The sequence below is a fragment of the Pipistrellus kuhlii genome, unplaced genomic scaffold (genome assembly GCF_014108245.1).
Source record: "Pipistrellus kuhlii isolate mPipKuh1 unplaced genomic scaffold, mPipKuh1.p scaffold_m20_p_3, whole genome shotgun sequence".
NCBI classification, from domain to species: Eukaryota; Metazoa; Chordata; class Mammalia; order Chiroptera; family Vespertilionidae; genus Pipistrellus; species Pipistrellus kuhlii.
In genome coordinates this window covers 153,761,473-153,780,519 of record NW_023425529.1, presented here as the reverse complement: position 1 = coordinate 153,780,519, position 19,047 = coordinate 153,761,473, and the positions used below count along the sequence as shown (strand labels likewise).

The window sequence follows — 19,047 nt, the reverse complement described above, 5'->3', positions numbered from 1 at the left end:
ATTTCAGTGTTTGAACTGAACAGTATTATTTAGAAAGTCAAAATTACCCACATAATCAGTAACTATTATTTGGGTGATAAAGCATATCATCATTAAAATTTGGAGTGAAAAACCAATTTCCTTAGTTCTTAAATTATTAACTAAATTCAAAATTGTAATACATTCACACAAACTAATATAGCTACTTTAAAGATTAGTATATTTGAATTCTATTTATGATCTGTTAAAAGTAATTATATTCTTTCATATTACAATGAGCTTAAAAAAGTGTAACACATTTTAAGTCAAAAGTCACTGAAACCCAAAGAAAAACTCCACAGAAAAACCTAGCTGGTATATTTTTTCAGGCTATAAGTTAATAATATATTTTGGTATTGTGACTATCCTATCTAATAAAAGAATAATATGCAAATTGACCATCACTCCAACACAAAAGATGGCTGTCCCATGTGATCAAAAATGAACTGCCCCAATGTGGACAAAGGATGGCCACCACAAGATGGCCAGCAGGGGAGGGTAATTGGGAGAGACCAGGCCTGCAAGGGAGGGCAGTTGGGGTGATCAAGCCTGCAGGGAAGGACAGTTTGGGGTGACCAGGCTGGCAGAGGAGGGAAGTTGGGGGTGACAGGTCCTGCAGGGAAAGGCATTTGGGGGAAAACAGGCCTGTAGGGGAGAGCAGTTAGGGGCAAACAGGCTGGCAGGGGAGCAGTTGGGAGCCAGCAGTCCTGGATTGTGAGAAGGATGTACTACTGCCCATTTAGGCCTAATTTCTGTAGGATCAGGCCTAAACGGGCAGTTGGATATTCCTTGAGAGGTTCCAGATTGGAGAGGGTGCAGGCTGGGCTGAGGGATACCCCTGCCTCCGTGCATGAATTTCATGCACTGGGCCTCTAATAAAACTATACTACTAATTATTTTTAAAATCAGAGCTTCCTGTATACTTGCAATGAAAAAATGGGAAGAGGTAACTCTAGCTGTCAAGTTCTTTATGCAAAACTTTACTACCATCAAGTAATAATAATAATATTTCTATTTATTTGATAGTTTTCTATTCATACCCTAATCCAAACAAAATCCCATCAAAACTCCCCCCAAATTTAACCAAAAGATACAACAGGAAGAAGAAAAAAAATCTATGCCTTTGTGATTTGTATCTTCTATTTTTACTGGGCTCCTAGGAATACCTTTTCCTTATTCTCTAAAACAATGGCTTATAAGCTATCAATATTTTCACACTTACCCAAAGATAAACCATCTATAGATAAAATGAAATTAGTTTTATCAGTCTTGTGAACTGACATACATTTCCTACTTTATTCTGTTTCTGTTTTAATGCTGGTGATGTTTCATTAAATGAATAATATGGCCTCCAAAATGATTAAGAATCTCAGTTGAGAAATACTGGTCAATAGAGAAGCACATTAAAAAAAAAAAAAAATCTGGAAAGGTGATTACCGGTAGTGTACTTGTTAGTACTAATTCTCCCACTGAAATGCTTCCAGCTTGAATGGAAAAAATCACTAAATGCTAAATGATGTCAGCAGGTTTTCACTAGAGAGCTCAATGAATATGTAATTCTTTTTCGAAAGTACACTTGAAGTAGAATTTTTCTTTTTTGAGTTAACGTTGATTCTAGTAGTCAATCAGAGATTGTCAAATAAGTTGCAGAAAGTTGATCAGATTACTTACTAGTTATGGCCTGAAAATCTGCTTTATGCTCTTAGTATAAGTTTTAATTTTGGGTCAACAGTCCTTATTTCTGTTCTGCTTTGTCCATTGCTCTGTTTGTCTCTGTCCTTTAAGAACTAAGAAGATGCAAGAGCAAGGAATCAACTTCATTTGAAATATCTTAATATTTTTAATCAAATCATCCAATTTAAGAATGCTTTTTATACTTTAAAAATAATTGTTTGGCCTACATAACTGAAAAGTTTCATTTCTCTCTACATAAGACTTTAGATATGCAAAATTTAAAATATTATTATTTATCTGTAGTAAGAAATACATAGCATTATTTTCCATTATATACTTATAAAACAGGGGTCCTCTAGCAATTTATGGTAGAGAAGTAACTTTAGGAAAGCAGTATGTCAACACTGATAATCTAAAGGCACTATACTGCAAAACTTAAAGATTAATGGAGAGAACTTTTTAAAAAGGATTTATAATAGTGACAGAAAAAAAAGTTTAGCTAATATGCAAATAAGGCTTTAAGACATCTTTTTAAAAAACTGACAATCAGTACCTTTTTAAATTTTCTTTGTCGTTTTGCTGCAGACTGCCCCTGGGAGTTAGAACAACATTCTGTAAGAAAACATGCATCATCTACACAGGATGGAGACACCACCTCTGTATAATTTTCTCCCAGTTTACTTTCCACCTGTATGTGTCACATACTTATAAGGGTCAAGTCTGTGATCAAGATGGCATGCTTTTAAATAAAGCAATATTGCCACTTTGATTTTTTTAAAAATAAAAATGCACTGAAATGATATTCTTAAGGGCGAATGTTTTTCAACTTATTTCAAAAATTCAGTAGAGCAAAATCCATTAGTTATCAAAACACTTTTGGAAGTATTAAATTTAGCTGACAGTCTACAGAGTCTGATTTTTAAGGACATCACAACAATCACATACACCCACGCTCTCATAGAAAAAGCATCATTCAAGTCAAAGAGAAGTAAAATTAACCTTCCCAACTATCAAAAATCATTAAAAAAATGCAAAACTACTGAGGGAAGATTAATAAATAAAAAATGTGCTGGAAAATATAATTAATTTTAGTTTTTTGCTATCTCTCAAGAACATCTACCCTGGTAAGTAATAACTAGAGTTAATCCAGATGTTTATATTTTCACAACTGCAGCCAGGAAGTAGCAACTATCTCTGAATTGCTAAAAAGCATACATTTAATAACAATGCTCTTCTGTCATACTCATCACAAGGAAGTGGACACTTCAGAAGAGTTACAACATCATCACTGAAGCCTCACAGTTGAAGCCCCATTGAGGAAGTGGCCACACTACCCAGGAAATGATGTCTATAAGAAAGACTACTAGTTCTTAAATCAGTGCATCCATGAATTGCAGTACAATTAACTTTTCATTCACTTCAAATCATATTAAAGTATATAATAAATAGTATAAACTGAAATGAAACTCAAGAAATATCAGGGAAAATAACTTTTTCTAAGCACAAAATTCCCAAGTTATGCCTCTATGACAGCAAATAAATGGTTTTTGACTCAAGTGACAAGAAATAAGTGTGCTTGTTAATATCTATGAGATCTATTCATTTGATAACAGAATTTCTAGATTTCAGCATTAGGCTTAGCTTATAAGAACTAATTAATGCTAAAGAGAAATACAAAATTATAACAATGACAACATTTACTAGCACTGAGCTAAAATGATATGAAAAAAGGTGACAGAGCTATATACACTTCTCTCATAATAAATTTGTAATGAAAAGAGAAAATCGAAGAGTTACTTATCAAACTATACTCCTTACAGAAAAATGTTTTTAACAAAAAAAATCCCATAATTTTGAAACTCCAAAATAAAAGGCAATGCCAAAAGAAATACCTTATACAACATAATTATGTAAAATTTCAACAAGAGAAAGGTCTGTACAGTGTGAAAAATATCGTTAATTAGCAGTTGTTCTGACTAGTTTTTAGAAGCCAACCATTCATTTAAGCCAAGTAAGTCACATACAAGTTTGACTTGATGAAAAAGTCAAGTATATCAGCCATGCAAGGTAGGACAGATTCAGGGCCAGAGTAACTTATACCTGCAAAAAAGAATACTAAATATTTTAAAGTACAAAAAAATATTAATTGATCTCTACTAGTAACTTGGAGGAAAAATTATACATATTTTGGCTAGGGAGATCTTCTTTTTTACCCATTCTGAAATGTGGAATTCATCTTTAAAGAAAAGGAAATTTTAGAATAGGTAATTTCAGTGTTAAAATCCGCCCTTCACAACACACACACACACACACACAAAACTAGTACTTACCGCTTTCTTTCCAAGATCAGTCTTTGACAATGTTAAGGTTCCTGCAAGGTAGCATCCAGGTCCTGCCCCTTTAGGTATTCTAACAAGAAGATTTAAGAGAGAGAGAAAAATGAGAACGTTTCATGAAGATAATTAGGAGTGGGGGGAGGAGGACAAAATGATTACATTCTGAAATAATTTTCATAGCTAAGACTTCTAAAATTAAAGGGACAAATATCGGTAACCTTAGTATAAAATGGTAAATCACAACATACTAAAACTTTAGCCTAAGGTAATGAACTAACATTAATAGAATACAGTGTGTAAGGCAGGCATTAAATAAGCAACAACACCACTTACTTGTCATCAGGTAAGGAAGTAACAAAGAATGGCTGGTTATATTTGGGTGGTAGTGTCAAATTACTTGATTTCTTCTTTCCTAGAAGTGCAAGGCTATGATTTTCATGAATATCTAAGCTCAAGGTATTAGTCAACCTATGAGAAACAATAAATGGAAGATCTTTAAGACGTTCCAAATCACTGATTTGCTCATGACGAATCTGTAGACGAATTGTATAATCTCCTTTCTCCAGTTTCATGGAATACTAAAAGAAAAAAAACAACATTTAAAAAAAGTAAAGTTTAGCCAAGTAAACAGAAATTATAGAAAGAAGATAAACAGAAACAGTTACAACTTAGAGTGCTTAACAGCAGATGAGGTACAGCATAAGCTACTACACACACTTTTACATACGCACGAAATTTCAATCTTGCATGTGAGCAAGCAGGACCAGGGACATCAGTGAACTGTCCAAGGTCACATATAGAGTAGTGAAGGACAAGGGAGCTGAAGGCAGGTCTGACTCCCAAGCCCTCATTCTTACAACTACAGTTTACTCCCATAGTTTCAGCTACATTAGTCTGTTCCAGGCTGAGAAAAGCTATTATTTTCTAGTTCATGGTTACTCAAGAATTTATAAAACAACACACAAAATTAGCAAAATTGAGGTGCTTATAATTTCTAAGGCAGATATGCACACATGTGTATATACATGACTGGTAATCTTTCTATTACAACCAAAACACCACATCACTTTATTGCTGATAGAAGCAATCAGAGATTAAGCAATAAAGTTTACTACGCTCCACCTAGTTAATACGCAAATTAATACCCACCAGCCACGCCCACCATCCAATCAGAGTGAGTATGCAAATTAATCCCAACCAAGACGCCTGGGGTGCTAGAGGAAGCCAAACTTGTGAATCCCTGGGCAGTTCAGCCCTTCACTCCAGGCTACAAAGTTTCAATTTTAGAAGATACATAAATTCCAACAGAAATGGCTGACCTCAAGGAGCTAACAGGAGGTTTGGTTCCACTCCAGGCTACAAAGTTTTAATTGTAGAAGATAAATCCTATCTAATAAAAGAGTAATATGCAGATTGACCATCACTCCAACACATAAGATGGCTGCCTCCAAGTGGTCAAATATCCTGCCCCCCTGTGGACACAAGTTGACTACCACAAGATGGCCAGCAGCAGAGAAGGGCAGTTGGGAGGGACCAGGCATGCAAGGGAGGGCAGTTGGGGGCAATCAACCCTGCAGGGGAGGACAGGAATGACCAGGCTGGCAGAGGTGGGAAGTTGGGGGCAAACAGGTTGGCAGAGGAACAGTTAGACATCAATCAGGCTGGCAGTGGAGTGGTTAGGGGGTAATCAGGCAGGCAGGCAGAAGCAGTTAGGGGCAATCAGGAAGGCAGGCAGGCAAGCAGTTGGGAGCCAGTAGTCCTGGATTGTGGGAATGATGTCCAACTGCCTGTTTATGTGGGATTGGGCCTAAACGGGCAGTCGGACATTCCTCAAGGGGTCCCAGATTGGAGAGGGTGCAGGCTGGGATGAGGGAACCCCCCCCCCGCCCATGCACAAATTTCATGCACCAGGCCTCTAGTTTAGTGTTAAATTATAAATGTTACAAGATTTACCTTATTTATTTGTAACAATATTTCAGTCAGGGATAACATTTCTATAATTTACGATCAATACAATAGTGCAAGCAGAGCGCTTGGCATACAGAAGTGCTCAATACACAGCTGTACAATGAAAAGATAAATTTGAAAGTTCTAGGACATTGCTATTGTGTTCTTTATCCAGTTAACACCTAAGATCATTTCCATGTGATCACTTATATTAGAAGATTTGACTTCCACCTTCAGATGGGTGGAAGCAGTGAGTAGGAAGCAGAAAAAATAAAAATAAAAAACTAGGCTGGCCAGTCATCCTTGCCTTCGTGTACCCCAAAACTTAATCAGCTAAACTACATGGCTGAAAGTTGTCCCATTCTGTTCTAAAATAGACATTTGAGCTTCTAAAAAAAAAAAAAAAAAAAAAAAAAAAAAAAAAAAAAAATACAACACAAATATTACAATAACAAGAAATCAGGAATTTGTTAATTTTAAAATCACTGCAAATTTCATACCTGATGTGGATAGGCATCGCCTGAACCCATCTGTCTTTTATTCTGATCAAAGATGATCCACAGCTGGCTGTCAAACTCTGATTCATATAATAATTCACAAAGTAGTGGGCAGCTTGGAGTTACTTCCCCACTTTTGGGCTATAAAAATAAAGAATTACTACTTGATGTGGTTCACATGATTTCTAATGAAGATTTGTAATACTGTTACTAATGAGACTTTTACATCAAAGTATTAAAATTTTTTCTTTTTCTTAAATTTCTTTATTGATTAAGGTATCACATATTTGTCCTCATCCCCCCATTCCTATTCCCCTCATGTACCCATCCCCCTATTGTCCTTGACCACTGGTTAGGCTCATATGTATGCACACAAGTCCTTTGGTTGATCTCTCCCTTTTATCCCCACCCTCCCTATGAGGTCCAACAGTCTGATCCATGGCTCTTGTCTCTGGGTCTGTTCTTGCTCATCAGTCTATGTTGTTCATCATTTCCCCTCGATGAAAATTTTTTCTTGTGGTAATCAATTTTTTAAATGTAGAACATCCAGTATTTCGGCCTTTATAACAAGTATTTCTCTTGTATAAACTTTTAAAAATACAAACCTATCCATTCGTATTCATTAATAAATTGACATATTTTCTTTATAAAACTGAAATTTTATATTCATTGAAATCAATCTCCTAAATATGAAAACCAAATATTATGTTTCAGTAAGAGTTTTACTGAAATCTATGGATCCTACATAAACTCTTTTATCCAACATTTATACTCGCCTCAAATACCTTTATCACTCATTCAACCTAGGAATTATTCTATTGTCTCTCTGCTCCAAAGCCTGCTTCACAGAAAGCAAACAGGCCAACTACTGCCATACTCAGAAGGCATCTGGCATTGATGAGACACCTAACCACTGGACAGGTAATACCGTACAGTGAATAGATTCAGTGATTACAAAATCTAAGGCTCAAAGGCCACGTTACCACAAACTAGGATTTGTGACTTCAGACTTAAATGGTACTTAGATCATTATAAATCATAATTTCCCAAAGAATAATTCCAAATTGAGCACTATTAGTTACTTGATTCTATTTCATATTTACATATACTAAATTTATCATCCTTCTGTTTTAAATTTTATGATTCATTAACAAAACACAAAAGTGTACTGTAAAAGTCTACTTTATTATAATGATACTTATAATAAAGTCTACTTTATTATAAAGATACTTACTTGATGGAAGTTATAGGTAAGGATCATTTCATAAAGTTGACGATTATTTGGCAAAACATCTCTTGATCCTAAAGGTTTTGTTTTTGCACTCTGTGGGCTGTAATTAGACAATGAGTAATTATTTGATTCAATAATTCATTTAATGAGACAAAACTATAATCAACAAAATCTGTAACATACCACAAGGCGCAAATACACATTCCTAAATACTACCCTTTTCAGTATACTTTATATTTTAATCATTAACTTACCTAATTATTTACTGACTGAACCATAGCAATACATATCATAGTTTAAATTTTGCAACATTATGAAGATAATCTTTTCACGATAAAAACATTTTCAAATGTCAACTAACAGTCTGTAGTGTAATTGGATCCCAATGTTAGATGCTAGAGTAGCAATTACTAGCACAGTGTTAAAGGACAGGTTTTGACTGCTGGTGGTACTCAGTCCTCGCAGGACAGTTCCTGCTGGCTGCACTGAAAATTTTACATGCTATATAATGCTAGAAGCTACTACTGGGGTTGACTCAGAAACCTGCCACGATTCTGAGAATAAAGTGTCAAAAACTGAATTTTCATTTTCAACATTCAGATGGATTTAAGAAAATCACTATCTCTTCAAAGAGTGTAAGATCCTCCTGCCCCCCACCACATCAATACTCAACATCCTTAGCCCTAAAACATTTAATGATACCGTAGTGTTTGGACCCAGCTCTTCAAAGTTATGCAGGGAGCCAGATCTTCATATTTCAAGGAGGACTGAACATCAAAACGGTTGATTCCTTCTGACGCATGCTATGAAGAATATTTATCAAATTAGTTTCTCAAACTTCACTGAAAATATTTTATGACAACATTAACACTTAAAATAAATGTCTAGTGCAAAGTTTATAAGCACCCATGAATAGGACTACTTTTAAATTACCTGTGGTTATTTTAAGAACTACTGGTAATGTCCCCAATGAAGTGTAAATCCAACCAGTAAGATTATTTTTCAATAACACAAACAACTGACTTTAAACATAATGAAAATGCAGAACTCACAATGTTTAACTGAGGAGTGGTACAAACTATTCCATGGAAAGAAATGGTGTAATCAATATTGACATCACTAAGACTAGCCCACCAACGGGCAATGCAAAATTCAATTGCTTTCCCACCCTGCAAAGAAAAATAAATTACAAATATATAAATAATCTCAGATATGTCAGAACTACATATGCTCAATATTCTCTTTATTTCAAATTATAGAATATAAATAATAGATGTTTCAAAGCAATTCTTTGCCTTCAAACTTTTCCTACTTGTAAAGCAAAGAAACACAATAACTTTTAACTGTGCTTGAAGTTATGGAAATTACAGTTGCAGGGATATAGTGCAGGCATTTAAATACATACAGTTATTTACTTACTAGTGGCCCAGTGCATGAAACTAATGCACAAAAGGGGGGGTGGAGAAGGGGGGAGGTGTGGAGAGGGAAGGTGGTGACCCTCAGCTCAGCCTGCACTTTCTCCAATCGGGGACATCTCTCTTGCAATCTGGGACCACTGGCTCCTAACTGCTCACCTGCCTGCCTGATCACCCCTAACTGCCCCTGCCTGATAGCGCCTAAATGCCGCTGCCTGCTTGCTTGCTTGATCTCACCCCTAACCCCCTGCCAGCCTGATTTTGACCCCAAACTGCCCTCCTCTGCCAGCCTGATCACCCCTAACTGCCTCTGCCTCTGCTCCCACCACTATGGCTTTGTCCAGAAGGAAATCGTACGTCTGGAAGATGGTCAGTTTACCCAGTCTAATTAACATATTGCCCTTTTATTAGTATAGATAATCCTATACTACTTGTCATAAAAGATCTGAGGCAGCTTTTGAAAACATATACAATAAAATAATGGTGAAAACAAACTGGAAAAAAAACCTAGGATCAAAGGAAAAATGATAGGAGAAAAGGTATTACAGCTTTATAATGCATAATCAATAGCTATAGATGAATTTGAGGCTCCAAGCTGCCTCACAACAAAAACAAAATGAAATTATGATTATATTTTTCCCCATTAAAATAATGAAAAACAAAAACTTCCTAGTGCTCAGTTTTAAAGTATGTTTTCTAAAAATTAGTACATTAAAAAGTTTAAAGGTGAATCATAACACTGATACATACATGAACACAAGTGAAAATAATAAGAAAAGTAAGCTATCGGCAAGGATCATATGACCAACTATGGAGCAAGTTCAAGATAGAACGTCAGTACACTCACTTTCCATGGAGGAGGTCTAGTCATTACTTCTAACGCTATAGGTAAGAATGGAGACCTGCCATATTTGAAGTACTTTCTATAAGAAGCAGCCTGCCTACCTGATTTCACCTAGAAATCAAATTAACATCATGGGCAGTACTAAAATAACTTAAGAGATGCATAGAACCAGCAGGGCTCTGGCCGGGAGCGAGAACTTGCAGGCCCCCAGGCAGCTGGGAGACACCCCCAGGGAAAGGAAGGCATATTCTTGCATGAATATTGTGCAATGGGCCTCTAGTTAACAAAATAAAGAGCCCCCCAAAACTCTGAATATAAACTATAAAATAAAATTCAAATTCAAATACTTAGTCCACACCAAAAGGGAAAAGAAATTGTTTCAGGATTTTGACTATTAATTAAAACTTACTAAGACAGGAAAAGCTTCAGTCAGTGTTCCTTTTTCTAGAAGGGAACAAAACTTATAGAATTCATGGCTTCGATATGCTCTTTGCTTCACAAGTTGTACTGCATGAAGAACAAACTTGGCCAACACCTCAGAAGAACAAGAACAAACTGTAACTTCTAAAATAAAAAAGAAGCAAAATTTTATACTGATAAGAATCAAAATGGACATAAAAATGATTTTTAAGAATGCCCACTTATTAGGAAATAATATATCAATAATCAAATGATATATTCAAATGAAATTTGCATATGTTTTTAAAAACAAAGACTCAATAGAGTATTATAAAGCTGAAAGGGTAGAAGATTCGGCTATGGAAAATAAATAAATCAGGATTAAAATAAACAACCATTATGCTGTAAATACTATTAGACAATTATGTGTCCACCTAGGTTTCCATAGGTGGACACATAATTATCCTAATCAGATGCCTTTTAAAGTTCCTCTCTCCTCTGCTAAGCTCAACCTTTCCTCTTGTTTTAGTAAAAAGCCAAGTAATTCCTGATAAAGGGATTTTAATTTTAGAAACCTCTATTTGTCATCATGCTTCAATTCCGTAAGTATCTATTCAACTTCATTAATAATTTTTCCTAGTGTGTGTGTGTGTGTGTGTGTGTCTGTCTGTCTGTCTGTCTCTCTCTCTCTCTCTCTCTCTCTCTCTCTCTCTCTCTCTCTCTCTCGCTTATTTGTAGTCTATTTGCTTCTAAAAGGGATAATGTCAGAACTACATATGCTCAGCTTTATTCTGAGGCAGAGGTGGAGGTAAGCTCAAATCACCGTGAAGCAGGATCAGAAGCTTATGTACTGAATACCCACTCTACTACAGGGAACTAACAAGGCTTATTTCTCTGGTTCACAAGGTTAAGTTTGCACAAAGCTCTGTGAACCTAATCAATTGCTAATAATATAAAACCTGATGTTGTAACAGTAAGTTTTATTTGAAATATGAATCATCTGTAGTACTTTTTTTTTTTTCTCTCTTTGACCCCCTACCCCTAGCTTCATCCCTGCCTGAGATCAAATTGATAAATAACACTGTATAAGTTTAAGGCATGCAACCTGATAATTTAATGTACTTAAACACTATGAAATGTTTACCACAATGAGGTTAGTTAACACACACAATACAGTTACCAATTTTCTCGATAGTAAGAACATTTAAAATATACTCTCTTAGCAAATTTCAAGTATACAATACAGTATTGTTAACTACAGTCACCATTAAATCTCTTGAACTTACTCATAGCTGAAAGTTTGTACCCTTCAACCAACATTTCCCCATTTCCTCCACCCCCTGCAGTACATTTCTAATCTGAGATTGTTAAATGCTCTGATCTCTTTCCATTCTAGATCATCTGATTAACTTATAATTAAAAAAAACAACAACAACAACAAAAACTAATTATTTTCAACATCAGCCTAAAGAAGTCACATTAGGGCATTATAATTACTAACATCTACCATCAAAAAGATTTCAGAATCAGTATTAACTATAAATTTTTATTCTTCAAAATGGTTAATGTACGTTTCATGAGAGCCTATCATTATATACTATCTGCAAGAGGCTCAGTGTAAATGCATAGCAGCCAGAATCATTCAATAATGCAATTCCATCTCCAATCACTAACAGGTAAGGCATTATGCTAAACTAAGTTAAAATCTTGAATATTAAAACATATTAAGATGGCCTAGATGATCTGATGTATGAGCCAATGATAAATAATAATAGATCTTTAAAAAGTTTAAAGTCTACTAGCAAATCTAGAGTGCCAAATATATACTGTTATGAGAAAAATATGCATTACAGATACATGAACTTTACAAAGTCATAATCATAAAAGAGATAGAATGTACAAAAAGGTAAGTGCTCAAGACAGACTTTAATTTTACTTACCAGCCCATGTTGCACCCTCAGGAACCTCAATGAAATGCCTTCGAATTTGACCAGGTTTAAAATGTACATCTGTAAAGGCTAGATCATAGTGTGATGATTCATTTACTCTGAAAATTAATACAAATTAATGATTAAATGTGGTACTCTCATAAAAAAAGGTTTGTATTAATTATAAGCCCACTAGTACTCTAGATTTTAATAGTTCATTAGAAATAAATACTTAAAGACTGGTTACAAAATAGTGTGTAAAATACAATCTCATTTTTGCAACATATTAGCAGAGATAAACTCTGGCTAGTACAGTATAAATGATTTTCCTACTTTTACCTGTCTGCTTTATAAGATGTAAGATACACATACACACACAATAAGCAAGTTCACTTTTTTCATTAAAAAAATTGTGCTACATTCACAGAATTTTTCCAATTACCAGAATCTGGGCTATAGAGAGCTCTAAATATTACAACCAAAGATAATTTTTTATGTCATTGATACTGACTATAGCTCTAAGACTAGTATTAAATAAATCCCCTTTTGTAGTTTCAAAATGTTTGCAAATCTCAAGGATACAGTAAAGAAAGAATCTACTTCCATAGCATTTTTTTAAGAAGTCAGTGAAGCATAAAAGACTAATGTATATTACCCACTATGAAAATCTAAAGTACACACTAAAGACAAATTCTAGTCAGTGTGACAAAAATTTAACGAGAGCCTACTATATAAGGCACTGTTATAAGGAGTTACAAATACAATGATAAATAAAATATTTTCCTTTGCCACAAACAATCTAGAGGGGGCAGAAAAACCACCTGAGACATTTAATGCAACACGTTCTTGGTAGACCGGATGTGCTAGAAGAGATTTGGTCCATCCAAATGGACAAGGGAAAGCTTCCTGAAGGAGATAATGTCTCAGCTGATGCCTGAATCTTATACATACTTTGTCTAGGCTCCTACTGGACTTCTACAAAACGTAAGGTTGAGAACTTAACTGTCCTGCAATTTTTCATGTGTATGTCACTTTTTACCGCCTTAATTTCATCCTGTTTCCTATTGGCTAAGGCTATTGCACTTTTAATATTTACCAGGTAACTAATTCTATCTAAAAACTGTTTAACCTAGAACTTTCTATTATTTCCAATACTCATATAATATAATCTCAATCATGTCCTTCCTCTACTAAACCATTTTTTTTGTACAAATACTGTAAAATGGGCTCCATATTGAACATGAAAGATACAGTTCCGTGGGCTCATAGTCAAATGGATGGGTGGGTAGGTGGGTAAATTAAATTTTAAAAAATCACAATACATTCACTGAAGTCTGTTACCTAGGCATGTAAAAAGCATTAGGAAGCAGCAAGAAGGGCCTCCCGTCCCCTGGGGATGACCAGGAACATGCTTGGTGGTTGAGAGAAAGGAGACCAAAACAAAGAAATCAACCCAGTCCCAAGGAAACCTGGAGTGTCAGCATCTGTAACTTCATGGAATATGGTGTATGTAAAAATGACAGGAAACACTGGTTTATAAAGGATCCTTGTTTGCTATTTTAAGGAGCATAACTTGGTCCTTGAACATGCCACTGATATATTTAAGTGGGAAGCAATATGGTTAGCCTTGAATTCCTTGGCTTCATGTGGAAGACAAGACGGAAAGCAAAGAGTCTGGCAACAGCAGGTGACTGGAGAAGTGGACAAATCAGGAGAAAACAACAATCCCAGATGACAAGGGGATTACAATGGAGTGAGAGCAGAAGAGGATGAAGTCATATATTAATACTGCAGAGGGAGTGGGCAAAATGAAGACTAAGAGGTCCTCTGAATCAGACAGTTAGAAGGGCATCAGCATCCTGGTGGAAGGCAGTTTCAATGCAGGGGCACAGAACAGATGTCATCACTTATTCTCACAGTGAACAAGGAATAACATGGTTGACTATGTGCCACTTGAACCTTGAGCAAGGAGCAGAACTAAAGCCTGGTTATCTAGTTCTTGCCTATTAACCCTTTAAAAGTTCACATTGTTGCCATAAATAACCATTAAAAAAAATGTGTCGACCCTTAAAGAACATGCGGATTTAGGGACATTGACCTTTTAAGCAGCCAAAAATCCATGTATAACTTTTGATTCCCCCAAAACTTAGTTGTCCCTCAGTATCCACAGGGGATTGGTTACAGGACAACCCATGGGTACCAAAATCTGCAGATGCTTAAGCCCCTGAATAAAATGGTATAGATCAGAGCAGAGTCAGCCTTCCACACCTGTGGATTCCCAACTACAAATCAAGAACAGTATAAGCACAGGTATTTATTGAAAAAAAATCACATGTAAGTGAATGCACAGTTAAAACTTTGTTGTTCAAGTGTCAGTTGTTACTAGAGGGTAACATGTTACTTACTTTGCTGCTATAACTGCGGTGACTGGAACTCTGAACAGAGGACCTGCAGTAGGGGATGCTATATCATAGCCACATACCTAAAAAACAGCATGTTACATTTTGGTATCCATAATTAACTTAAACAGAGAAAAAAGGAAAAAGTATAATCTATTCATAGTATAAATTAATCTAATATAAAAATTTAAAGATCTTAAGCACCAGCTGATTAATTTTCTGCTATCATGTCACATGATTAATGGCAAATAGCCAAAACAACCCTTGTCTAATTCACACTAATAGGGAAAAGGACTGCCACATAAAGTACTTTTAAACATTTTAAAGGTAAAGAAAGTTAAAAAAAAAAAAAAAAAAAAAAAAAAAAAAAGAGAGAGATGAAGCTACACCAATACCTCTGTATAATGTAATCCTTCTCTTAAACCCCGGGGATCCACACGTATGTTTATATGTCTACATTGATTCATGAGTTCCAAATGGCTAGGACACTGAACCCAAGATGAGTTTGAAGTTAAAGCTAAATGAAGCTGAAGAGATATTTTTTCAGAGTTTTCTGGCATTAAAGAAAAATAAAAATTAAAGATTAGTACTTTCTCTTTCATTTAAAAAAGTCCTATCTTTTCTTATGAAAATTTAGCAAATTTGTAAAAGGCCCTAGACAAAACACAGCTTAAATAAAAGTCAGAGAATCTTCCTCATGTTTTAGTACACTTATAATCCATTTACACTTTCACTCAATACTGCTACAGCCTTAGATTAATATAAGGAGTTTGCGTGGATATTTTCCACTACTGCATGTGGAAATGGCATTTGATCAACATGAAGTCTGTCAAATATTGTATACAGTGAGGACTCTCTTGTTTACCTCACTGAACAGAGGCACTCTTGGCTGCTTCTACTTCCTACTCTGCCTTATACCCAAGGATTAAAAGTGGAAAAGAAAAGGCATTTGATTATTTACACATAATTTAATAAAAATATGGGTCATTCAAGGCCCATTCTACATATTTTCCTGGATAGTCACAATGCTAACTGAATTGCCATAGTATTGGAATTCCTAAGTGCCATCACCTTTTCTCAAAAATCTGTAATACTTAAAATAATATACTGCCCCTGGCTGTGTGGCTCAGCTGGCTGGAGCGTCAGCTGCCACATACATCAAAAGGTTGAGGGTTTGACTCCAGGTCAGGGCACACTGCTAGGTTATGGTTTTGTGTGTGTGTGTTTTTTTTTTAAATATATCTTATTGATTTTTTACAGAGAGGAAGGGAGAGAGGGGGAGAGAGAGAGAGAGAGAGGGGGAGAGAGAGAGAGAGAGAGAGAGAGAGCGCGCGCGCGCACATGCGCGCGCGCTAGAAACGTCGATGAGAGAGATACATCAACCATCTGCCTCTTGCACACCCCCTACTGGGGATGTGCCCACAACCAAGGTACATGCCCTTGACCAGAATCGAACCAGGGAACTTTCAGTCCGCAGACCGATGCTCTACCACTGAGCCAAACCAGTTTTGGCTAGGTTACGGGTTTGATCGCTAGTCAGGAATGTATGGGAGGCAACCGTTTGATGTTTTTCTCTCACATTGACGTTTCTCTTTCTCTCTCTCTAAAAATCAATAAAAACATATCCTTAGGTGAGAATTTAACAAAACAATAATTAAAAAATAATAATAATATTGTCAATTTATGTTTTCTCTTTAGAACATTAGCCCAAACAGCATTTCTCTATTATACTATTCACTTAAATAATAAATGTGAGCACTTGAGCTTACCATCCATTTAGTACTTACCAGTATTTTCTGGAAATACAGGTTCAATGCCAACACCATGATCTGAAGGTGCCACCACCTGAACAGGATCTCTGAGGTAGATGCCACGGTTATTTCCAACGGTAACAGTGAAACCTAATTTATTAGCAAATGATGTATTCTGAATGAGGTAGTCATAGGCTTTATCAACCTAATTACAAGAACAGAGAGAGTAAGATATAAATGGTTAGGTCAAGAAAATATTTTGTTGCACGTTACCAATTTGATTAAAGTTAATTTCTATCTATATTAAGCTCTCAAAAATTAAGAGTGCAAGGACACATTCATAGACAAATTACGGTCTAACTACGGGATTCACCTTTCCTTCTACTTTCTTCATTCACATTATTATTCCCAACTGACCAAAGTGAGGAACTCTCCCATACACCAGTATGATTTACCAGTTTTTGCCTTTTACTTCTTTGCTTTGAATTTCTACCCTCTATAGGTTTTACATGTATTATATTTCTCTATCTTGCTGCAACAAAGTTGTCTTAACTAAAAAATTTGTTTTCATATCCTCTCTGCTTACAGTTCAGAGACCACTATGATGATATAATCTAGAATTAGATATACTCAATCATCATTATAACAGGAAATATTATCCAACAAAGCTAAAATATTTTCTCAATGACTTACATCAGTTTCCATACAAACAATACCTGAATAATGCCATGTCCTTGGGCAAATACTTCTATATTGTCAGCCTTCACTGCAGTGTTTTCTAGAGCTCTTCTGACTGAATGAACTGTGTAGTTAACATTATTAGCTTTCAGACCTAAGATTTAAAAAAAAAAAAGGGGGGGTTAGAGAACTCACTACTTTAAAACCTTTCCCCCTTCAACAGTACAGATAACAGGTGCATTCCCTAGTTTTCATGTCTTGTGTTTCAACACTCACTTTTAAATCTTAAAACACACACACACACACACACACACACACACATCAAAGAAAAAAAACACAAAAAAACAAAACAAAAAAAACCACCACCAACAACAAAAAACACCCACTACACAATCTAACCAAAACTGCTGGTATCACACAAAGACTTACTTAAGAAAAATTACTGTGTTCCCATTATGCAAGGGCATGAAAACAGGCTATGCAGAGATAATGTAAATGTAAGCAGCATAGACCTAAAGGCATTCCAATGACATTTGCTTTAAAACACTGCTGGTCAAACAATACAAAACAACAATCTGCGTTCCCAGGTTGTGAGAAGGATGTCCGAATGCTGGTTTAGGCCCAATCCCACAGACCCAGAGGGATCTCATAGGTATCAAGCCTAAACCGGCAGTGGGACATCCCCCAAGAGGTCCCCGGATTGGAGGGTGTAGGCTGGGCTGAGGAAACCCCTCCTCCGTGCACTAGTTATCAACTGTTGAGCAAAAGTAGGTTTACAGTTGTGAGTATACAAAATAGTTTATTCTTATAATATTATTGTACAATAGTATTTACTAATTATTCTATTATCTTCCACATGAGCAACTATAAACCTACTTTTGCTCCCACTGTATAGTTGCTGGCAGTATTTTCCAAACTGATTGCATGTTATATAAACACCAGGAGGACTTAAACAACCACAGATGCTGAGGCCTCACCATAGACCAATTAAAGTAGCATCTTTGAGACTAGATCCCAGACACAAATATGAATTAAAAATTTCCAGGATAATGCTAGAGGGCACCCAGGCTGGGAATGACTGTTCTATGGGAAGGATATAGAGGTGACCAATCTGTAAACCCTGCATTAATGCCCGCTGTTAAGGATCAAAGACAAGTAATATAGTATTCCTGCCCTCTCCAGAGCTCAACAAACATGTAAACTCTTATGATATTTTAAGAAATGAGCAAAACAAACATGGAAACATCATAATGTTGTAAGAGCAAATAAGGTGAAGCTCTATCACAGGAACAAATACATGCACAAGAGTTTGCAAGTCCAAAAAATGGGAGAAAGGAATTCTAGGCAGAGAGCATTATAACCAAAGACAGGAAGCATGAGCAAACTTGAAATATTTGGTGAGGTTGAACAGGACTAGTTATAAGGGTAGTGAGTCCTGGAAATTATATGAGAGGGACAGTTCTGAGGTGGAATTGTTACCACAGTCAGGGTACCCTAATTTGAGTGCTAGTCAATGTCAATGCCACCCTATTTCATGACATAAGCTTCCTGCACAGCATGCTAGAAATTCCTATGTCGCTTTCCACTTCACTTTGCTCCGCAGAAATATTCATTACCTTCTAATAACTAATATAGACAATTACATTTAAAAAATAATTTTAAAAATTGATTCCAGAGAGGAAGGGGGGCCGTGGGGAAAGAGGTGGAAAGTGACATTGACTGGTTGCCTCCTGCACGTCTTCCTGAACCTACAACCTGGGTATGTGCCCTGATTGGGAACCAAACATGCCACCTCTTAGTATGCAAGACAAGGCTCCTGCCAACTGAGCCACCCCAACCTGGGCAATAACTATTTAGTATTTATTTTTGTAGTTTATCTCCTCCAACCACAATATAAACTCCACATGGGCAAGTATTTTTGATGTTTTGT

General features: G+C 35.9%; 1 protein-coding gene across 7 annotated transcripts in view; it reads right to left on the bottom strand.

Moving 5' to 3' along the window:
- TPP2 (tripeptidyl peptidase 2) overlaps positions 1 to 19,047 on the bottom strand; it is a 79,519-nt gene that overhangs the window by 13,623 nt on the left and 46,849 nt on the right. For 5 of the 7 annotated variants that reach the window (XR_004991078.2, XM_036456141.2, XM_036456138.2 and 2 more), the window contains 13 exons: positions 17,156 to 17,271; positions 16,476 to 16,644; positions 15,084 to 15,241; positions 14,695 to 14,771; positions 12,302 to 12,408; positions 10,372 to 10,526; positions 8,756 to 8,872; positions 8,406 to 8,506; positions 7,707 to 7,803; positions 6,476 to 6,613; positions 4,362 to 4,606; positions 4,023 to 4,101; positions 2,246 to 2,284 (listed from right to left, as the gene is read on the bottom strand). Coding sequence is in view for 6 of the 7 variants with exons in the window: in XM_036456141.2 (XP_036312034.1) it covers positions 2,246 to 2,284; positions 4,023 to 4,101; positions 4,362 to 4,606; positions 6,476 to 6,613; positions 7,707 to 7,803; positions 8,406 to 8,506; positions 8,756 to 8,872; positions 10,372 to 10,526; positions 12,302 to 12,408; positions 14,695 to 14,771; positions 15,084 to 15,241; positions 16,476 to 16,644; positions 17,156 to 17,271 (1,598 nt within the window). In the remaining variant the exon portion in view is untranslated. Of the gene's footprint in view, positions 1 to 1,689; positions 1,806 to 2,245; positions 2,285 to 4,022; positions 4,102 to 4,361; positions 4,607 to 6,475; positions 6,614 to 7,706; positions 7,804 to 8,405; positions 8,507 to 8,755; positions 8,873 to 10,371; positions 10,527 to 12,301; positions 12,409 to 14,694; positions 14,772 to 15,083; positions 15,242 to 16,475; positions 16,645 to 17,155; positions 17,272 to 19,047 lie in introns of all 7 variants that reach the window. The other 2 variants (XM_036456143.2, XM_036456139.2) reach the window with 2 other exon arrangements.